Source organism: Temnothorax americanus, unplaced genomic scaffold (assembly GCF_048541705.1).
Source record: "Temnothorax americanus isolate GAGA-0224 unplaced genomic scaffold, ASM4854170v1 Scaffold1, whole genome shotgun sequence".
NCBI classification, from domain to species: Eukaryota; Metazoa; Arthropoda; class Insecta; order Hymenoptera; family Formicidae; genus Temnothorax; species Temnothorax americanus.
This window is the reverse complement of record NW_027509230.1, coordinates 362,501-386,740: the sequence shown is the minus strand read 5'-3', so window position 1 is coordinate 386,740 and position 24,240 is coordinate 362,501. Positions and strand designations below refer to the sequence as shown.

The 24,240-nt window shown below is 34.0% G+C and overlaps 1 protein-coding gene across 14 annotated transcripts in view; it reads left to right on the top strand.

Moving 5' to 3' along the window:
• LOC143896918 (serine/threonine-protein kinase MARK2) overlaps positions 1–23,732 on the top strand; it is a 66,514-nt gene extending 42,782 nt beyond the window's left edge. For 6 of the 14 annotated variants that reach the window (XM_077405168.1, XM_077405189.1, XM_077405179.1 and 3 more), the window contains 14 exons: positions 4,363–4,578; positions 5,013–5,391; positions 5,468–5,703; positions 5,846–5,957; positions 6,811–6,923; positions 7,018–7,219; positions 7,596–7,793; positions 8,412–8,613; positions 10,015–10,182; positions 11,537–11,657; positions 11,785–11,873; positions 19,050–19,091; positions 20,148–20,259; positions 20,418–23,732. In XM_077405168.1, coding sequence (XP_077261294.1) covers positions 4,363–4,578; positions 5,013–5,391; positions 5,468–5,703; positions 5,846–5,957; positions 6,811–6,923; positions 7,018–7,219; positions 7,596–7,793; positions 8,412–8,613; positions 10,015–10,182; positions 11,537–11,657; positions 11,785–11,873; positions 19,050–19,091; positions 20,148–20,259; positions 20,418–20,636 — 2,409 coding nt within the window. In that variant the 3' untranslated portion in view covers positions 20,637–23,732. The other 8 variants (XM_077405107.1, XM_077405130.1, XM_077405115.1 and 5 more) reach the window with 8 other exon arrangements.
• Positions 23,733–24,240: the final 508 nt, after the last annotated feature.

Sequence of the window (24,240 nt, the reverse complement as noted above, 5' to 3'; positions counted from 1 at the left end):
CTCTCTGCTGGCTCTTTTGTTTAATAGAGCATCTAAACGGAGCTTCCCGATTTATTTGTTAGTTCACGTGTACGCGATTCTATTTTCCGTGGAGAATTCGCGTCAACTTGGATCTATTCTTATCTACCTTTTACGTGGAGTGGATGTCCGCGACTCTTGGTTATTTTCTCGGTCGATTGATCAGCTGACGGAAGCTGGCTCTCTCGCTTTTGTCCCTTTCAGAAACTTGGACTTTATCCTCTTCATACTGACTCTCGAGCATCCTCACCTAAGTATCTAACGAGAAAAGAAATCAGTGCTCTCACAAGCATGAAAATAAAACATCGTAAATTTGTTGCGATAAGTTTGAGCGATTTGTTCCTTTATAATTGTCACGATATTAAGATCGATATTGTCCGAATTTTGATTTATTCTTATCTATTGCATGCAGAGTCATGCTCAAGTTTTAGAGTATTGTTACGATTTAGAACGCCGCAAATAATAACGATTAATAATTTTTTAAGTCCGTTTTCTAATCATTTTTCATTGCTACGTATAAGTACAATGTTAAGTAAACTCTAGAAATACGTTGTTCACGTTAAAATTAAACAAAAGTTAATGACGCAGGCTTTTTAACTATTTAACATACTTATCAGTCTCCCATATATAGCGCTGAACTATGTTGCGATAATCTTCTCGGTGTTACTAGTAGTAGTTGATTCGAGCAGCTGACGAGGCGAAAACTCGTTGCTAGGTAGGAAGACGACAAAGGTGAAGATGTGGCATCCCACACTTTACAACCCACAGATGTGTGCGTCATCATCAGGATGTATCGATATCTTAGAATTAGAGCATCTTTGATATTTTTCTACTTTACTATAAAACGATATCATGCTAACTTCACTTTTCTTTTTTTATTCCAAAGCGCTAATATTATAAATAACCATTTCTTCCGCAGTTTTGATAATCATAAGGAAAAAGTCGTATCTTTTTCAGCTCGTGTTGAAAATTTCAAGCGTTTTCTTTTGGGACACGTCAATGCCTGCGTTCCGCGACATTCGGTCTTCGGTCCGATCAGCTGACCAGCATGAAACCCTCTGTTATCTCGACTGTGAGCGTGTGAGCAGTACCCTCGGCTAAAAGGGTAGAACACGAAACAAACATGTGTCGGTGGTTCCCACTTTCCGCGACGCATGCGTTCTTCCATCGAAGAGGGGGTGGCAGAAAGGGTGGGCGAACGACGTCGAGGCTGGGCATTCAAGGGTGGTTCGCTCGCACGTTTCCACCAGAGGGTGGCGGCACCGTGTATTGATTCTGTTCTCGCATCCCTCGGTTGTGTGGTCTCTTCTCCGAGGGTGGCTCGTTTCGAGGGTGGAAAAGGGAGAAGGCAGTCGCGTACGGTCGTCGTCGACGACGACGACGACCAAAGCAACCTCGCGTTTCTCAATCGTCGTTTTTCTCGTCGCTCTTTTGTGCTTTTTTCTCTTTCTCTTTCTCTTTCTCTTGTGGAACATGACGCTTAACAATCGCGATAGACAAATGAGAAAGTTTCGCGAACGGTGACATCGCCTCTGCCCTTGACACAAGCCGGAAGACAATTCTCGGCGGAAGCGGATATCGTGGAGAATTCATCATGAGACATCTAGGGTGATATTGAAGCTCCCATCGGAATCCACAGTCTCGATAGGGTCGAGAACCTACGAAAGTCTTTTGATATCGTGTATTTCATAATTAATTTGTGATTTGTGTTTTGATTAATTGTCACTGAACCATCATCGGTGATGGATCGATGTTAGATGTGAACCGTGCTAGGTCGAGAGATGGTGTCGCTGACGTCCTACCTAAGCTATCGTTGACCGAAGGTTGACAAGATAGCGATTAGTTTAGTCAGTGACGTCTGAAAGAATATTGTATATGTGATACGCCTTCGCGCTGAAATATCCTTGGATTCGATTGCGACCGATGTTGGAATTCATTGATAAATATTTGAAGTGATCTGTGTATATCTACGTTCAAGTTATTTTCATTGAAACGGAGTTTCTCAAAAGTTATTGCCCCACTTGGTCGCAAAGTTACCGCAAGGAGAGCAAGCTTTCAGAAAACAACAAATCCGAGAAATGCAAGCTGTTCTAGTGGAGTACAAATATCATCTTCGAGGAATCGATTTGAGATTCAATCGTCAATACCAGTACAAAGAGTGCCTAATGGAATATATCGGACAGTGATGTTCGCAGAATAATATCTTGTATTTTATAAACGATCCGCGGCAAAATGATTGAGAGAGATTTATCAATCGAGAAATGTAATTCAAACGTCATCGAAATTCGAAGAGAAATGTCCCTTTAAATTATGGTACCAAAGTTAACGGATTATCCTCATTTATTTCTCGGCAGTCGGAGATCGAAGTGTGTTTGCCTAGCGACAGATGGTAGCGACCGGTATAACAATCGGTTTATTTTATTGAAATACAGTGGTGGATTTTATACGACACCGCGCACATTCTGGTAAAATGAACCAGCGTGGCGAAACGCTTCGCAAGTTGACTCATCGCTCGACCTTCCAAAACGATCGACCACGAGAACTGCGGTACTCGATCAAGGAAATCATCATTGGTTGGTCATCATTATCGAAGAAGAATCCAGAATTAAATTAATTCGATTGTTAATAAATGATCGGAAAAAAGAGTCGCGCGATCCGTAAATCGTGACCATCGCGCGTGACGTCGACATGTGAAACGAAGCGATATTAGCGATTATAGTGACGGAAAGATCGAAGAAATCTATTGAGATCCACGATTATCTTCTGTCGTGTTGAACTTTTTCTGTGCGTTCTCGCGATATCGGCGGACAGACAAATCAAACAATTTACCATTTAAATCGCGCGCATGCGAGCACGAAGAAGCGGTCTACTGTCGGATCCGTCGTCGATCCGTCGCCTATCGATTGTCCTGCTGAGACTCGCAAGCAGTCAAACTGGCGGCCTCTAAAGCTGCGGCCACTACCAACTCGCGCAAGATGGTCACGCGTGGCCTCTTGCGGGTAATAACCGTTCGATCCTACGAAATTAATTGTCAAATTGCTATTCTAATTACTTTATTACTCTTTATCTCGTCTGCTTTTTATCATATGCGTCTTTATATTTTTATCATAAATAGATAGTTTGCAGCTTTTATTCTAAATTCTTGATGCCTCTTATAATTCAAAGGCGTGTATCTGACTGGTCGCGAGCATAGTGCATTTAAGCACTCCGACTTCTTCATAAATTAATACTTTATAAATACATGTCGATTCTGCCGTTTCTCTTTTTTTTTCTCTATTTTCCTTTATTAGAGATATTGCGATAAGAGGTAAAAAATCGTACATGCGACGTCGACGTCGACGTCGCACGTGGACGTAACGCAATACAACGGTTGTCCTTGCGATTAATACGAGAGAGTCCAGCGTACGTGTTCCATTTGGAACAATCTGCATCTGGTACACGAGTATCTTTAACGAGTTTTAATTAATTCCATTGACAATGGCCGTTGCCGCCACCGTGCTTGGAAGTGTCAAGTGCGGCCGCGCAGGCATGTGCGTATGCGTAAATAAATGCAATATTTTACGCGAGAGGAGAGGTCCGCGATTCCCCGCGATGTGGCATTCTCGAGGAATGCACGCTGAGCTCTTAACGAGCCTTTGCCCCGTATTTCTCCTGCCCCATTCCGTGACTTTAAACGCCGCGCTCGGAGATGCGACCTAAGTTTCTGAAATAGTTGGCTATTTACGACGCAACTTTGCACGACGTTCTCTCGTTTCTCGAAATAAATTAGCACGCTCGGTACATATAGCGTTTGCAATAATTGTCAAGTTATTGAATTTAGATTACAGATTATATTACATACCTAAGTCGCTAAACTTTTAATTTAATTATACGTTTCTTGCTCATATCTCGTTGCGAAATCGTTCAGTAACATCGGCTATTTTAGTTTTAATGTATCTTATTTATATATGTATATAATATGTACATATTTTTTTATTCATCTTATTAAGAATTAAACAAAAATATATATATATATATATATATATATATGTTTTTTAATACTTTTAATTTCTAACATTAACTGTCTAATATTTTGTTTTCTGAATACATACCGGTATTTAGAATGTATAATTATACAGAGATATAGAGTGTCACATTGAGAACAAATAAATCGAAATTGCTCTTGTCATTTGTAATTATAATCTTACAAAATAAAAATTTGACATCTACGCGTTTGAAAGAAAAGAATTTGCTGCGATTTTTACTCAGAAATGAGTGTTTTGCATACAGCGATTTGACGACAACATTGTTTATAATTCACTTGACTTTTATTTGCTTATCGATCATGATTTTTGTGTGTTACAGACGGGGGATGGCGTAGGGGTGTCGAGTAGCGGAGGTCGGCTCTCTTCGAGGAGTCGAACCTCCGAAGAACCTCATATCGGCAAGTACAAATTACTGAAGACCATTGGCAAAGGCAACTTTGCCAAGGTGAAACTTGCTAAGCATGTGCCCACGGGGAAGGAAGTAGCCATCAAGATCATCGATAAGACTCAATTGAATCCCGGTAGTCTTCAAAAGGTAACACTATATCGCTGTTATCTTATATATTCTTATCATTCTTTTTTTTTTACAAAGACTCACTGAGCAGAATTGTAAATATAAGAGTGAGAATTGTTAGAATTATAAATTGCATTATCAAACTAAGTAAGAAATGTTGCTTTGTCAGTGAGTAACTAACAACTTGTTATATTTATAACTTGCTCGTTTCAATGTATGTAATATTAAGTACTATTAGTCATTATTTTAAATTGATTGTTGTAACGTACATTACGTACAAGTCACTATTCTAATTACATTGATTTATTTTGCGTGCTAATATTTTCATAAGAAGACCTGTCATCGCTTGGAGTCATGTAGCATTATCATAATTTGACAGAAAAAAAAACTAAATTACACATGCATCTCATAAATATAAGTATGTTATTCATGCTGATGCATCTGGTCAATTACAGCTATTCCGAGAAGTCAGGATAATGAAGATGCTTGACCATCCAAATATAGTGAAATTGTTCCAAGTGATCGAGACTGAAAAGACACTGTACCTGGTAATGGAGTATGCCAGTGGTGGCGAGGTCTTCGACTATCTGGTTCTGCACGGGCGGATGAAGGAGAAAGAAGCGAGAGCGAAGTTCAGGCAGATCGTTTCTGCTGTGCAATACTGCCATCAAAAGAAGATCATTCATAGAGACTTAAAAGCCGAAAATTTGTTGCTCGATAGTGAAATGAATATCAAGATCGCCGATTTCGGTTTTAGCAATGAATTCACACCCGGTAACAAATTAGACACATTTTGTGGCTCGCCGCCATATGCCGCACCGGAACTTTTTCAAGGTATTCTCTCGAAATTACTCATGCGGGTTTGCAATGTGTGAGCTTCAAATTTACTTGTATAATTTTTCGTTTACAGGAAAGAAATACGATGGTCCGGAAGTGGACGTATGGTCGTTAGGTGTAATTCTATACACATTGGTATCCGGCTCACTGCCTTTCGATGGTTCGACATTGAGGGAATTGAGGGAAAGGGTATTAAGGGGGAAATATAGAATTCCGTTCTATATGTCCACCGACTGTGAAAATCTTCTCAAGAAATTTTTGGTGCTCAATCCAACGAAGAGAGCCTCACTAGAGGTACGTGGGGATCAGGTTCGAATTGTATTTTATTTTTCAACTCTTTATCACCTTTCTAGTTAAGGTATTGTTGTCTTATCAGTGCATTTACAAGCGAGTATTTTTTAATCATGTAAGTTATGTTTGAAAAAAAATTTAACAATTTTTATTACTGTAGAACATAATGAAGGATAAATGGATGAATTTGGGATACGAGGATGACGAATTAAAGCCGTACTTAGAACCTGAACCTGATTATAGAGATCACAAGAGGATAGGTGAGTCTACCAGTATGTACATAACACTTACTACTTACCGTTTTTATGTTTAATGTCACACCCATTGTGAACATTCTACGCTATGTAAAATGAGTGACAAAGATCTGTCTTTTTCGACATACATATATACATGTTTTCAAACTATATTATGATTTCAAAATTGTTTTAATATGCTGGATTTTTTTATATAGTTTTTTTAAGAAGAATGTTTACATGGTCGGGTGTTTCTTGTAGTTGGAAAATTGTGCAATGTAATCACTATTAATATATTATCGAAATATATCAGACAGTCTTACTCAATACTATTTAGTAATGCGTACTATATTATAGTTTTCTATTAAAAAGCTGAATATAGAGTCCTTCGGACATACAAAATTTGAGATAACGTTTTACTAAATTATATAAAGTAAGAGATTTGTAAGTGCACATTTTCTATGCACAGCGCGAAAACATCTCGTAGCTTGTTTTTCGAGTCCTTATTTAGTCTGATATATTTATACCTACGTGTATGTGTTTGTTATTTGCTTCTTGAAAAAAGAAAATTGCATGGAAATACTTCTTGATCAAAAAAGTAAAATTTTTTTAACTAATGCTAATATTAAAATTGAACTAAAACCACATGTTATTTCTAAGTGTGTATTTTAAGAGTGTGAAAACACGGATATACATCACGAAGACGATAAGTCCAATCTTTAAGAATTTAATGTTCTAATTTCTAAATGTTGGATAGTATCTGTTATAACAATACGTAGTGAAGTTTTCTGTCTTAATTTTTTGCATCTCTTTAATTTTGAATTATGAATGTTGTCGAAAAATTATTTCACTTTAATGGATGTGACTATGCCGCCACGCATTTCCATTTCAGAGGCCTTAGCCAATATGGGATACACTCGAAGTGAAATAGAGGATTCTTTAGGACAAGCAAAATATGACGATGTATTCGCCACTTACTTGCTCTTAGGCAGAAAAACGACAGATGTAAGTGTACGATATATCAAGATTAATGCACAGTATATAGGTAGCGTCAAAATCATTTTTCCTTTACATTTTTTCCGAATTTCTATTTGTACAGCCTGAAAGTGATGGATCACGCTCAGGTAGTTCATTATCGCTGCGTAACATTCCACCTCAAGTCAGTTCAGGTGGTGGAGGAGGAAGCAGTGGGGGAACAGGTGGCGCGGTACAGAGTCCATCTCACAGAGGTGTTCACAGAAGTATTTCTGCTAGCAATCCAAAACCCAGTAGACGGGCCTCGTCTGGTGGTGAAACTCTTCGTAAGTGTTATATCCATTTGTTTTAACCATAACTCTTAATGCAGTATGGCAGTTTAAACTTTACTGTCAAATAACAAGCTTGGATAAGGACACTTATCAAATTTGGGTAAGACAAAGATATCTGTATTTTTGATGACGAAAATTGTGAATTTCATGCAACAATTTTTGTATTATTTATTTGTGTTGATAGAAGGTATAATAATAGCTATTAGTTAGTATGTAGTTTTGTCGTTAAACTAAATTTGTAATAAAAGCGGTGTAATGAATGTTGGAATATGATAATAAAAAACGACGAGATTGTTTGCTGATATATCTATTAATATAAATACTGGATCTAAAATGGAGGATTTTATTATACAATTTTTTCCCTTATTAGGACCCAGTCCAGGTAATGCAACGAATCACAATCACGCGACTGCGGTAACTGGCACAACTGTGACTGGAAGCGGGGGTAGTAATTTTAAACGACAAAATACTGTGGACGCAGCCACGATCAAGGAAAATAGTGCTCGCGTTTCTGCAACCCGGCCCTCCGCACCTAAAAACAGTCAACCACCTGGGCAATTAGATACTAGTGAGTTGTTATACTTTGTCCTTGAACAATAGTTTAGAATAGAAATCTCTTATAAAAAGATATTCGACTTGTCGCGCTATATTTCCTTCGTGATGCTTGGGTAAAGTCTTTGGATGAGGTTGCTTTGGACAAGGTTGCAGCGGTTTAATATCTAATTTGTCGAATTTACAATTAGTTTGCGATTTATCTGTTATTTGTGTTCGTATTATTCCGTATTGTTCATTAATCACAAATTTTATCATATTTATCATTACAATCATATCTTTATCGAAGGTTCGAAGATTGTATACATTTTAATGTCAAATTGTCATGCCCGTTTCTTATATGTTTGTAAGATTGAACGCACAATCATATTGTCATAATTTTACCGCATATCATGCACATATATCTTTAAAACCTGATCATTTTTCATGTTCTTTACAATGTACACTGTAATTGAAAGTACGAGAAAGAGACAGTCGCAATTACTTTAGTCTATGTTTGTTTCTTAATATGGAAGCAGGTTCAGACATTTTACTTAGCAGCTCGTTGTCTTTTTAACGATATGTTTCTGTTTGTTATAATTTAAAGTATGTTGCTTTGTGTTTTGTGTTGAACCATATCTAATGAGGCTTGCAGTGACAATGTTTATTCTAGGCGTGGGTACCAGTCCTGGTGGTAAAGCAAGGGTAAACAAGAGCAACACAATGAACGCAGGGGTAGGTGGTGGTCGGCCTCTTACCTCACCTGCTCCTGGTTCTGTTGGTCGACGTAGCACCATCTCCTATGATCAAGCAAAAACATCATCGTCATCTACTGAAAGAACCAACGAAGTACCCAGGTATAGTGATATCCAATTATTTTTATCAGAAATATGCGACTTATTTACACGAAAACGGAGTACAAATATAATTTAAAAATAAATCTAATGCTATGAGATTCTTTATTATATTTTTTCTAGTATTCTATATATTTTTTCACTTCTCGATACATATTTAACATATGGGATATTGGACATGTATTTAGTTTTTTGTTTCTTATATATTACTTGAATTTGCTATTATCAATTTATATTCACAAATTAAACCATGGTTCAATATCTCATTAACTATATAATGATATAATATAAAATAAGAATATTAGTGCATTTCGTGTGACGTCTTCTATCGACTTAACACTTTTACTCTCACTAACTGTAGACGACTGATTACTTATGTGTGTAAAGTACACTAAACCATTACTCGAGAAATGACTTGATAATCGAGTGAATAATAACAAAGTCTATCATTAAAAGCCAGGGAGTTCATTTGTTTGTTGCATTGCTCTAGCATGTTGGCTGCTGCCTGCCAATCGTTCATTGCGATATCACTTTCTTTATGCCTTGACAGATGTATTGAATAGGACAGTCCGATGTAACGTTTATACATGTACAGACACTTGCTGATATCAGACCGCAGTCGCAACTACGTGTATAACTGTTACTTCAAATATCTAGTCGAGAAGGTGTTTAGATACACACATTAACATCCATCATACATTTTTCATCCTTACGTTGTAGCATCATATTCTGTTCTCTTATCGTACGAGTATTTCGCGAAGTTACATTTTCTGCAGCAGTTAGTAATTTCATTCTCCTTTTTCCATCCTTACGATTCCCCCCTTCTATATTCCTTGTCAACGAATTTTAGTTACAAAATATATATTTCTATAAAGATATATATGATTTATATATATACATATTTACATATGTTACACATACACGTATCTATATATATGTGCGCAGATTTTTTTATAATTTTTTATGGGTAAATAAAACATGTTTAAATATATATAAAAATCTACTAAATATGATTTTTTTTCTTTTTTTTTACAATATACTACATAAAAATAAATAACATTACAAATAAGAATCAAGTCAGTTGTTTGAAGTTGTAAGAATCAAGAAGTTGTTTGAAAAATAAGTAAGAAAATTCTTAATATAAAATTATTTATCTTTCAAAAACTAAATTTGTTATCATGTCATGTGCATAAATATATATATATATATATATATATATATATATATATATATATGTAACGAAATATTTTCAATATCTAAAATTTTATAAGTTTTAGATCTCGCCCCGTTTTGCTTCTGTACAGTCTTAAAAGAATTTCCGCTCCTTTATTATATACAAAAAATAGGATTAAATCGCGCGTGGAACATAAGGTTCGGCAATTTGCTGATTAGTTTTGTGCACAGCCTGGGCGAGGGCACTAGACCAACGCGGGGTCACACCAAGTCTGCGAGCATCAGCGCAAGTCACCGTTCCTCAAGTGGTGTACCCCCCAGCGACCATTCACTACTGGACCCTCAACCACGCAACGCCCACAACTCCTTACTCGCCACTGCTGACCCTCTTAGGCAGAGGTACAGGCCCCCGATGCCTAATACAAAAACCGAAAGACCTGCACATACACACATTCCTGCATATTTATTAAATATATATGTATATTTTTTGGATACATTTGTTTTTTTTATTTTGTTACTTCTTTCTTGGGCCACTAACTCTCTTAGGGTAATTAGGTCTCTCCTATCATTATAGTCTTTCGCAAATTTTGCCGAAGCAGACGATGAGAAAATTCGTTTTTCAGAAGCTCAAAAAGCTCAAAAACGACAGTGCCGATTTCTTTGCTTTATTTTAAAAATTATCGACATAGGATTCTCTAGGATAGTTTCTGGTCATTCTCTCATTGTTTTTTGGTTCTCTTTTCTCATTGCTTTTTTATATTCTTCTCTTTCTTTACTCTCTCCTTTTCATTTGCATGATATAAACTTTGCTAGATTTCTATATCGGTTTTATTGCTTCTTTTTTCATTTGTATAAAAATCATTTAGGTTTGATCATGGTACAATCATCTCATTACGGTTCATGATACAATTTCGACATGCTAACATGCTTACATTTCGCTCACTTGGAAATTTTTGTATGACTCTTGATTGATCACTAAGCTCAATATGTAGGACAATTAGGATAATATACTGTAGTATATATATAGAAGCATGTTATCATAATTATTTGTATTAAAGAAGTATTTATTTCCAATTGATCATCAATTTCACATATAAATACGCGTTTGATACATACTATATGTATCTCTCTGTATTTTTCTTGTTAGTTTCGAAAACTTATCGTATATAGAGTGTAAGCTGCTATTTAATATTATCTATTTTATAAATATTTATATGACCCAACATCTAAGTTACTTAACGCCATTTACAATCACGAAGTCCTTTCTAGCTTTCTTTCTTATTATTCAATTGCTGTATTTAAAACATATCTCTCGCAAAACGCACAATTATATTCTTGAAATAATTTCTTTCCGATGCATGCGCAGTTACAGTAGACTGTGCCTATTTGAACAATAACGTACTACATATTTTTTATCAATATGAATTAATTTTTCATATCAATATTGCTTTATTAACTCTATTCATTAAGCTTAATTTGTAAGACATTGCTTGCACGTTGAAAACTTTTACACAATAATATCTTCAGAAATGTAACAGTTGAACAACTAATTTTATATACTTTACATCTTTTTGACATCTTGATACCAGCTTTACTTGAATCGAATAGGTGATGGTAGTGTATTCGCTGCGAACATGTACTTTCCATAATCCGTTATAGTGTGCGTAAAAATAAAAATGCTGATAAATCAGTCTATATATTTATCATGTGACTGCAATCTGTATTAAAACAGAAATCATTATTTGTTATTTAGTTTGGGTGTATGCACAAGCAACAGACTTACCACAACCACTACACCAGCATTTCCACGGAATGTTCCGAGTCGCAGTACGTTCCATTCTGGCCAAAATAGAGCACAGCGAAATCACACTCAGGTGAGCACTTAAGGTGACATAATTATAGGAGAAGAATTCGATTTACCAAGTTTGCCTCTTTTATTAGCAATTATTAATTATAAGAAATTATTTATTTTATTAACAATTAATATGAATGTGTTTCCAGGGTCACACACAAACGCAGGACACAAATGCAATTAGCCCACTAGCAAGGCCGTCCTTCTTCTCGAAATTATCCTCGAAGTTCTCCAAACGGTAAGTTTTGTGATTGATTAAATATATATTTAACGATACCGGTATTTGACAGCATGCTAATAATTTGTATGATTGTAATATTACCACTGTACATTTACGAATATTTTTTTACCGTTCACGTATTTTGTAATCTAAGCCAATTATTCTATTCAAAACAAACAATATATTTGATCGGATTATATAATTAAATTATATATTTCCTAATTGGCATTAATGTAAAATATATAATTTCTTTGAAAAGTTATTGGTAATCAACTTGTAAAAAGATGGTGAAGATATTAATTTAGAAGATAAATATGTATTAAGGTACCAAAGTCATCAGTTACCCAAAATCGATCTTTTTAATACAATAATATGTAGTATATATTGTGTTGCATGTATTATCTTAATCGAATCTCACTATATCCACGCGTAAAGAAGATTCATGAAAATCAAATATTTCATAGCATAAAACATTGTTACATATTTTTTATAAATTTCTTTTATTTCGTTTGCTCCATTTTATTTGATTATACATCCATTTTTTTTAATTTATTTTACGATATATATACCAAGTAGTAAATATATATTTAATAATTTCATGTCGCCATATGTTATTCAATTATTCGATTACAAGTACAGACTGAGAGCGCTAGCATAATCACAGCTTTGCAGTGGATCCTCAGTGCATGCTTAGCATCTTAAATATTTAAGTGTTGAAATTTTAATATATTTGAATATATCTCATATTGTGATATAGTTTGATAAATTGTATCTATTGTTTGCATGCAAATGATGTTTCTGTTTTTAAGGATGCACAATGACTATGTAATTCTGGAAATTCTATACATCAAAATATATTTACATATTATAAGGATATATATGATCTTATTCGTTACAAATTCGATGAGCCAGCAGCGACCATTATCAGTGAAAGCCGCAAAACATGTAGCTTATGCATTTTGTTTCGTAGCTTTATTTAATATTTATATATACTTATATATACCATTTTCATCCTCAAGCGTATCGCGTACTTCACCTATCTGTATTGTTTGTTTGTCCCATAAATATTAGCTTGACAGATTGTATCCTTTAGCTGAATTCTAAGTAGAAATATTTTCGTTTTCGTTCTATATGCATAACGAAAAGTACACAACGTCTTCTTATATAGAGTTTTCATTCATTCATTTATTATATTATACATAGATTAAATTGTCTATTATATTGCTATAAGATTCGCGCTTAAGACAAATTCTTTTGACATCGATTGATGGAAATAATACACACTGCTTGGCTGAATTCAGGCCACCTCGCATACTCATTGTGCATCCCTTTTTCTCACTCGATTGTAGCGAGGCATATCTTTGATTTATTTTATATATATATATTAGGTCCCATATGTATATATATATAGGACCTAATTATCGTATCGCACATTTAAACGCAAAATGACAGCGCATACTACACACGTACATAAGTACTTGGAGCTGAGGATGGAAGACTGCAGAATAACGAGAGTATACAATAGTAGACAATTATTATAATATTCTTTCACTTTCATGATATGGTCACTGTACTCATCGTTCCAACATAGTACAGAATAATTGTACAGAAATGTGCGAATTGACGGCATCCATAGCCATTGGTGCATCAGAATGAATATTTGTCGTTTCTATTATCAATTCATACCGGTATATATATTATATGCTGCAGGCCATGAACCATAATAAGCTTCGCTTCATCTCTCGAGTTCCGACAAGCGAAAGGCCATACAGACACGGGTTTTAACACAACCGATGTGCCGACGGTCATGATACAGCATGCCCGATGCGTACCTAACGCATATCGAATCGAGCTGGGCAAACAGGCAAAGTCTATTTATTATTAGTCAACCGCTCAATGGATATTGTGTGATGCATACAATCTCAAAAGAAAAATGACTCCGTTATTCTGTGGTTCTCAAGATGAGTGTAAATTACTTTTTTAAGAACTTTTACATGTCGAATATTGTGCGTCATCTTCAAGTATACATACGATATGTATATGTGTATATATTGTGTATTATCGCATCCAAATCTATATACATATATGTATATATATATATATATATATATATATATATATATATGTATATGTGTATGTATGATTATATAATTATTGAATAGAAAAAATGTCTTCCTGAAATCACAAACATGGGAATCGCCTTACGCACTTAGATATAGCTCTGGTATCTGTGCCTTTCCTAATTCAGTCTGCCTGTAACCATATGCATACTTTACGTCGTCTATCTAAAGAGAAATCTGATATATATTTTTCTTTGTATTTTTGTACCATTTTTCACAAAAGCTGTTTTAGCTTACTTGTTTTGCTTTCGTTATAAAGTAACAGTAAAGAATATATGTAAAAACCATTTTACGAAGAGCGATGATAATTAATGGATGCCTTCCGACGTAAAGTATCTAGCCACTAAAATGATGGGTGTGAAGTTAAATACCGAAAGCATATTTTTATGTAACGGCGGATGTGTGACAGGCATTGACAGGCATAGATTATTCTTCTATATTAAAGTTAGCAAAAGCAATCTTGCAAATATGATGAAATGAATTTTATTTGCAAATCAACGATACATATAAATTAGTACAGAAATTTTTACAACTCCTAAATATTTTGTTTGAAAAAAAACGAACCTTTTAATTTCTTATTTATATTTTATTGGAGAAAAACACGTTTACTCATGTTCCTTTGTTTTTGTATTATTACTATCTTTATAATACCCTTTTTTCTCTCTATACTGCCTTTGAAAGATAAGAGCGACAGATGCTTGCTAACGTGAAAGTATATATTCGATCGATAATGATCGATTACGAGTGGTAGAGAATTTCGAGTGTGAGGAAAATGTTATAGTTATACTAACACTAACGAACGAACCAGACAGATTTAATAGATAATAGAGTACATATGATTGTTCGTACTTTGACAGATTTTTTTAAGTGAAGGAGGAAGTCTCGCCTTGTTTCCCCCGAGCTGAAATGAGAGCGAGCCGCATGCAGATATATCGCGCCATGGCAATCGCATCTTCCACGAATGTATTATTTTATTTCGTTTTGATTTTCTCTTTTTTTTATAAATTATAATGAGGACTAGAATAATATTATATATCCTGTAACATTATAGTTAATTTTTTCTTTTTTCTTTTTCTTTTTAAGGAAAATATGTTGGATAGCAATAATATTTGAGATTCTAACGTGGAATCTATCGTATTATAAAACGTTTGTTATTGCAAATGATTAAAGCATATCTTCCATAATGCATATTTTCATAATATAATATGTAAAATATGTGCTGCTTGTGTTGAAATTGATACCATTGACTAAGTATGATATGATGTAATGTATATGTTACAGTAAAAGCGTAAAATTCTCAGTAAATGTACATTATACTTATTAATAAATACATCTATACATTTAAATATATACATTTAGTAAATTATTTAAGGTTAGAGAAAGTAAAGAACAAAAATAAACATGTTTACACTTATTCGCAAGCTTATATTCTTATTTAAATTGTAGTAAAGGCGTACTAATTGATACAAACTTTATGCTTGTGTGAATTGCATATCCTGATTAACAAATGGTTCATAAATTGAACTACATGCAATTTGATACTTTTAATTGAAATAATAACAACATATTATATTATGATACTTTAAACAAAAATAATTGTTATTCATATATACGATATCTAAAATAAATATATATATTTATATTTAATAAATTTTTAATAAAATAGAAAACTAAACAAAGAATTTTGCAAAAATACAAGAAGTTAACAGATATTATGTTATTTATTGAAATGGTTTCTATTTATTGGAACATAGTAAACTATATATAGAATAGTATTTTTAATTGCATATTGTTCGTATACATTTTTGCTAAATTAGAATAGCAAGGGCAATTTATTGTATCAAAAGTATCAAATTGCCTTCTTTCTTGTCAGTTTTAATAGTAAAGTTAGTATACGTATAAATTTACTAGTAACTGTGTACAATTACTGATTTCATGCTTTTACTGCATAACATATATGCTGTTTCCTTTTTTTCTTCTTTTTTTATATCCAGCATAGATTCCTTTTTTTTCTAAGATAGCGTGGAGTACGTGTCTGGCTTTCGTGTAACGTTATTAATAATTTTATACATTGGCTTCTTGTATTGATTCTTTCACTAAAACGAAATTCAAGGAAATATGTCCTTTAAAATGAATGGATACGTATGTTGTCACATACATATGTATGTATAGATATTGACATAGCTACAACATTTTCTTCCGTAAAATATCTTGTGCAGCTTCATACCTTTTTTTTTCTTATTAATAGATAATTTTGAAATTATGATAAATAACGTATTTCTTTGCAAGAATGAAAGAATCTAAACAGGCAAAGGAGCTAATCAATTCTATCTATTTGCAATATTAAGAAGAAACGAGTCTTACAATTTAATATACCTCATACTTTTACATGGTTTTTGAATTGATTCTTATATTTATGTTTTTCTTAACCAATGTCAATATAATTGCATTTATATTTGAATATTATTTAACTGACTCACAATTTGTTAAAAACAAATACATTTCGATCGAATGAACCCAAATATGGAGATGTGTAAAAATATATATATATCAGGCATTCCACTTTATCTTTTCTCTTTGATTAAAACACTTGTCTTTTAATGCGATTAATAAAAGTATAACTTATTTTTATCAGATACTTTTTATTGTCGAGATTCTGTAAGCAAATAGCAACAGATTACACAAAACTATTCATATGTTTAATATAACAGAATGATTCTTTATTTCTGCAAACTGGCAATTATATATACTGTTCCGACATTGATCTCAAAGCTGACTAATACATTTATGATTAGAGTGCTATTTGATTGCAATGAATGGCAATTCGATTTTACCCACCTTGCTTTAATTTATTCTATTAATAAAATATTCATATGTGTATTGTATAAATTATTGAGAACGCGACTTATAATCGAACACATCGTTATTTGAACAAGGCAGGCCATAATTAATTGGTACTTCATTTATTTGTATATTGATTAATGTATCCTAATCTATATACATTATATCATTATTTAATTATTAGAAATATGCAATATTTAAGCACGTATATCTTTGATAATCTCACTGTATAACAATAAAGATAAATGGTAATGCTGATTTCTTATCAAAGAGCAATGCTGTGCTTAGTACAATGTAATATTAAAAATCTGATTAAATTAACTGTCATTTATAATAGCTTTTACCCAAGATTACTTTTTATAAATGTCATATTTATCATATATATAGAAATATATATATATTATACATATTTTTTTTAATATATAAGAAATCATACTTATATATCTATCTCTCATATTTTTAATTAAAAAAAAAAAAAAAAATACAGAAGCAAGGTATTACGCATAATCCTTTACAGTGTATAAGGCATAGCTATTAAAAATATTAATAATCTGCAATCTGGCTTTATTTCAATACTAAGTACAGGTATTGTCTTTGCGCATATAATAAATTTCAGATTGTGATCATGTGTTACCCCAATATCGCAGATACGTGCCTTCTCCTGTATAATATTGTGTATTTCAAATATCTCGTTACACGATAGATCAATTACACTAATCCTTCCACAGTCATTGCCAGTAGCATTTATTAATAATATCTGGTCAACGCAAATAGCATCTACATTTATACGGCAAAAAATAACTATTATTATACGTTTATTAACGCGAATCATGGCGTATCCTGTAGAGTGGCCTTGAGCTGCTTAAAAATATGTTATCCTACTTGTAGCAAATCAGAGAAGTTTTATCATCTCTGATCTTTTAAGACATTGATGATTTTTTTATATTCTTTTGTATAAAGGATATTTAAAAAATCGTATATACTATTTACTTCTATTGTATGATATAAAATATATTTCCAATTAACTTTTTATTTACAATTAATGAGATTGCACAATTAATGTATCCCGATATATTTAGTATTTTGATATAATATATTTCCAACGAATGTTTAAAATCGTCATTACTAGGATTTGTTTTTGTATTTGTCACATGTTTATCGATATTTGGATACATAAGTGATATTAGAAAGTTATAAAAGTAATAAAATGTAATATCTAAGGTCACCTAATAAACTAATGTGTATGAAAATAAGAGAACTGAGAAGAGAGAAAGAAACAATATTGAACAATTAAAGAAGAGAGTGAGGGAGGGAGGGAGAGAGAGAGAGAGAGAGAGAGAGAGAGAGAGAGAGACCACGTCATATTAAAATATCAAAACATGAATTTAAAAACATTTGTTTGCAATTTATATAATATAACATGTCTTTAAGTGATTATGCTCTTTGCTGCACTCCAACTACGTGCCCGTCCAAGCATCCAAAGTGGATCCTTAGGATATTGAATTAATTATAGTCAATCCATTATTTAAAAAACCTAATTTAGAAATTCTAATTTAGATTTTACGTTATGGAGGGCAGTAAATAGCTCATAATACATAAACAAGATAGAAATATTATTTAATAATTTTAAGGAGCAATAATAGTAATAATTTCGCATTAATAAATATGTCAAAAATGTCTTGTATATGTTGTATTAATTTATTTCTAAATCCTTGTATACATGAAAAAGAACATTTTTGCCTGTGCGAGAATATGTCCTTATAGCGTTCATGATGCATGTAACTCGATAGGAATGTGTTATGTGTGAATTGAACTCTTTTTGTACATTTGTACGCAACACGATCATAATTTATCCTTTGATACACCGTATTAGGAATCAGATATTATTTTAGAAAAAGAACCACGATCGCAATTTGCATCACTTAATTATTCCGAGAAATAAAATTGATCTTTCTTCAAACAATAAACGCTTATATTCGCTATGAGATTTCACGTCAGCATTACACGCTCTTGTGTTTTAGTTTATTTTTATATAAAAATTATGTGTAATTTTGAAAATGTCATTATGTCATTCCCATCAGAGATTTTCTAAGCTCATCACACATCATAACTTTCTGTGTCGTAATCAGTGTGCAATGGTGACAGGATGGTGATGGTTGTTATACATATGACAATTTGATTAATTTATCATGTTTAGTGTTTGTTAGCAACTGCCTTTGTTTTGTTATTTCAGCCCCATGGACCCATCCGTACCCCCCAAGCACCCAGTAGTGAGGTACGTTGCTACATACCATAATACCATTAATACCACTATCCGTATTCTCTTCATTTTCAATTTCTCTCGCTCATTTATTCCTTGATTTTTCGTACATCCAACTTTCTGTTCGTCGGTCATTAACGACACGTGTGGCGGGTTACTTACATTCGCATTTAAATCGAGTACGAGATTTGACGATGCGCACGTCTACGATGATCTTTGTGTGATATAACATGTATATTTCGTGAAATGGCTCGTCAATTGTTCGTCAAAAATATTTTTTTTTAATTATCATTTTATTATATCGTAAGAATATCCTAAGATTTGATATCGTTATGAAATAGTAACCTAATTATGTATCCAGAATTGCAATAATTCACATATAACTTTTGTCTTTTGTACAACTCATTTTTAAGTGTTCTTTACTATATAAATGTAAATATACGTATGCACCACTAAAGTTGTAATTAAATAATATATTTATGATATAAATGATTTGCATGTCACGCATGTATGTTACAACTCTCCATAGGGTTTGATTCTGGATGAACTTCCATTTTACATTATGTTTTACATTATGTTGTCTACCGACAGCTTGCAAGGATTTTAGCACAACGATTTTATATAGTAGAATCTCTTTTAATCGGGTTAAGAATTTACTTTTACGCCGCAATCGCAAGCTTGAAACTTCAATGTACCTACAACATTACATTCCGCACAAGATCTACCATTTTACATAACTCGATACATTTTGTTACTTTTAATTTGACTCGTATATGCATAAAAACATATTACAGTTTCTAACAATAGATGAAAGCAATACCCGTGAGAGATATTCGGACAAATTCCGAGAGAAAAAACGTAAATTACTGTTAGATAAAAAAGAATATGCAAGGTAGCAAGTAGAAGCATATTTCGGAATTTCGCTACATGATTTAGCGAGTTTTTTTTTTTTTTTTTTTTTTTCCGCAGTTGGATTTACCGCCATATTAAATTTATTCGTAATTGTAAAATTTGTACCGTTGGAATCGCTTTAGAGTAATTGAACGGGTTTAAGATATCTTTTTGTTACAGCGGAGCTACCACTAACGACGAACAGGTCAAGCCGCGCAGTCTACGCTTCACATGGAGTATGAAGACTACCAGTAGTCGAGATCCTAACGAAATAATGTCCGAAATCCGAAAGGTATTGAAAAAGAGACGCACGTTTTTATCTTAACGTGAATATCACGCGATCGAAAACGCGTACAAAACAATATATCATACTTTGTACGATATAACTTAATTCAAATGTTTATATACGGGAGACAAAAGGCTATTTAGCTTATCAGACTATTGTTCCAGGTGTTGGACGCTAACAAATGCCAGTACGAGCAACGCGAGCGGTTTCTATTGCTGTGCGCGCACGGCGAGGCGGCGACGGACAGCCAAGTGCAGTGGGAGATCGAGGTCTGCAAGCTGCCACGACTTTCCCTGAACGGGGTGCGATTCAAGCGTATCTCCGGCACGTCGATCGGTTTTAAAAATATCGCCAGCAAAATCGCGAACGAGCTCAAGCTGTGACTGTCGGCCACGGGCGCCCTAGCCGCCAATCGCGCCAATCCATAACGACCTCGTGAGCGTAGCCACCAAGTGGCGGTGGTCACCGAGGAGTTTTACTCTTGTTTCTTCTTCTGGGACTCCGACTCCGACTCCGATACCCAAGAAATATTCGTTTAAACACGATTCCTCCGTCCCAGTCTCGACGAACGTCATCGTCAGATGAGAGGGAAAAGAGAGGAAAAGAAAGAAAGAGAGAAATCTTCTCACGTCGTCTTCGTCGTCGTCTCCTCTGCGTTGGAGGTACCGTTAATAAACGATTCGTCGAAAAAAGTCCGAAACTGTGATCCGTGACGGCTAAATACGTATTCAAATACTCCCGAGTGCCAAAATGGAGAACTAGATCGGGTCTTCGTAATGTTTCGCGAACGAGAGAGAGAGAGAGAGAGAGGGAGAGAGAGAGAGAGAGAGAGAGAGAGAGAGAGAAAGCGAGAGAGAGAGAATGATAAGGGACAAACGGACCAGCTGACCTGATCAACCGTACAAAAAAGCTGGCATTAGACACAATAATCTATGTTTATTAGTTTTGAATTTTCGTTATCGATAACAAAGAAATGTGCATCCGAGCGAAAATAATCAGTCGTGCTTACAGGTTGATCTGCCTTCCCAATTTTCGAAGAATCTATCATATCTATCATGAAGTATCGCTTCATTTTTCAAACAGTATTACGTATTATGTTATGTGTTATTCTTGACGTTGAAGGTATCTGCATTCAAATTGATATATCCCTAGAATGTTGAACACTTATCGCATATTATCTGAAGGATGCTGAAGGATTAAAGTAGAATCGATGCAATCGGATTGTTAAATGTGCCTAATAAAACATTTCTCATATCGATTTTGTTTCTCATGACGACAGCATTCCTTGTACAATAAAATATAACGCGAAGATAAAACAATAGGCAGTGCATCTACAACGTCAAGAGATTTCTCTGTAACTTCCTGTTTTCTCAGTCTTATATCTTATATATAAAATTTTACAAACGGAGGTTTTACCTGTAAATAATTTGACAAATTTACAGAACCGATGTGTTGCGTTCTGTATCGACGAGAATCCATCATCATTTGTAATGTATTAGCGCCGTAAATGTATAATGAATTGAATTCTTTTAATGTTGCATCCTGTGCAACCGTTTATTCTTTTCGAACATTTTTATGACACTTTACTTTTTTTATCTGTAGTATAAGTTTGAAAATACGCAGCACTATAGACATTAGCCAATTATGATTAAAACATGTAATAATTATTATTAATATTTTTATTTTTTATCATAGACACAACAACACAGTATATATATAGTATACAGAATGCTATAAAGGTAGAAGCAGAGAAAATAACATAATTTAGAAATATCATCGAGTTATTACTCGTGTTTCATGTGAATAATACACACATTTCATCATTCTCAAAATTGGAATTATAAATCTAAACTACATCAGTAATAACCAGATCTGTTATTTCTACGAGAAATATGATAATATTAAATTTAAGTATTATAATTGGCTATATTGTACTATTTAATCCTTTCATTCAGAAGTATTTGCAGTTGAATGAAATAAAATTAGGGATTACCGTAGAAGCGAACTAGAGACTTGGTGTATATAGTATATATTACGAAGGTACTAAAAATTAACGAGAAGAGGGGGAGAGAGAGAGAGAGAGAGAGAGAGAGAGAGAGAGAGAGAACTCACACCAAAATCATAAAATACATTTTGGAACTCAAGTATCGCAAACTTTTTATATTTGCCTAAGATTAATGAAGTATGTTATTAAAATAGGCAATGGCTAATTTATTTACATACTATAAACTCAATGATTTTTCACATTTCTAACACTTGCTACACTGAGAAATACAGAGTAACTTCAGCGCGTCAACACGACGTACGATCGCGATACGTCGTGTTGCGGATCATGAAACGACTGATAGCAACTAAGTATCGGCGCCAATTGTCCGTTACATCTCGACAAAAATTCTAAGTAAATGATTAACGCAGCACTGGCATCGGGACTTACCTTCTTTGTGCATAACCATACCAGTTTCGTGTCATCGTGTCGGATTACTTCATGAACTAATAAGCGAGATAATGTAATATAATGATGTAGTAATAATGTTATCGATTTACAAGAAGAGGCAACTTAGATGCAAACATTCACACATCTCTTTAAGAGAAAGGGAGAGAGAGAGAGAGAGAGAGAGAGAGAGAGAGAGAGAGAGAGAGAGAGAGAGAGAGAGAGAGGGAGAGAGAGATCCAATCACTTTTAGGAAATTAGACAGAGGATAATGATCGTTTTCTTTTTTCCATTTGTTCCTACATCAATCAGAATTAGTATCCTGAGTACAATCGAGCATCATTATCTCACCGTGTAAAATAAAAAGAAAAAGATTATAATCCAGAGCGGCCGTTGTAAATGACTCTATAGAGATACACACACACACACGCACACACACACACACACAAATATGGATGATTATTATTATTATTATTATCATTATTATAATTATTAATGTTAACGTAAGATCCTTCAGATAGTATTAATAATACACACATCCCCGACATATAGACGAATTAATTATCTATCGTAATCTATACATAAATCCACCCTTCGCCCGCTTGCTTTACGAAATAAATGTATAAATTATTAATGATCGATGCTTAAGTGAAGGAGAAGATATAAATCTAAAGACATTCTTGATTTTAACGCGTGAAAGAAGGATTTATTGAGAGACAATTAGAATCGCGGAGCTACACGGGCGACGCTTGGAATCGAATTGGGGGGGGGGGGGAAGCTTTCATGTGATTTTTTTTGTATGTAATTACCGCGAAAGAATATAGTACTCCCGCAGTTGTCGCCCGCGTGGCTGCGCGTGACGAGTGACGACTACTCGACAACTCGACGCGCACATAACACACATACGTGAATTACGTACATACACACGTCGGTCTCTGTAGATAGGTACATACATATACAGCTTTGCTAAGTGTTTTCTGGTGATCGGTATCTAGCCAAAATGTAGCAAAACGTTTATAATAAAATGGTAACACGCATTGTTTCCCAATTGAGATTCCTATCAAACGCGCGAGCTCGCCCTCGCCACCACACGATCGGGTCTTGGATGTTTTCTTTTCTTTTCTTTCTTTCGACTCCGCATTGTCCGCAACTCTGCGAAAAGCTGTGCCGACCCGGTGCCGACCCATGCCGACTTGTGCAGAGTCCGATATGAGATTCCTTTCCCACAATCGTGAAGAAAAAGGGAGTGGACTCGGGGTGGACGCATTCCTTCCTAAGTTCTAATGCTGCCAATTAATGTGTACATGTATATATAATTACGATATTACGATACGTGTATAAATATGGACAACGTTTCACTTGAGAAGCAGAACCGTTGGTTGTCGTATGCTTCTTGCAATTAGAGTTAGACGAATTTGTTACTTACGACGGATTTGTCTAGTCTAGTCGTAAAGTTTCTAATATTATAAATTATAAGTTTCTCCTCTACATTCGAGTTAAATTTGCAAAAGTACAAAAACCAGACGACGATTTAAGAAGAAAAGTAAATATTGTAT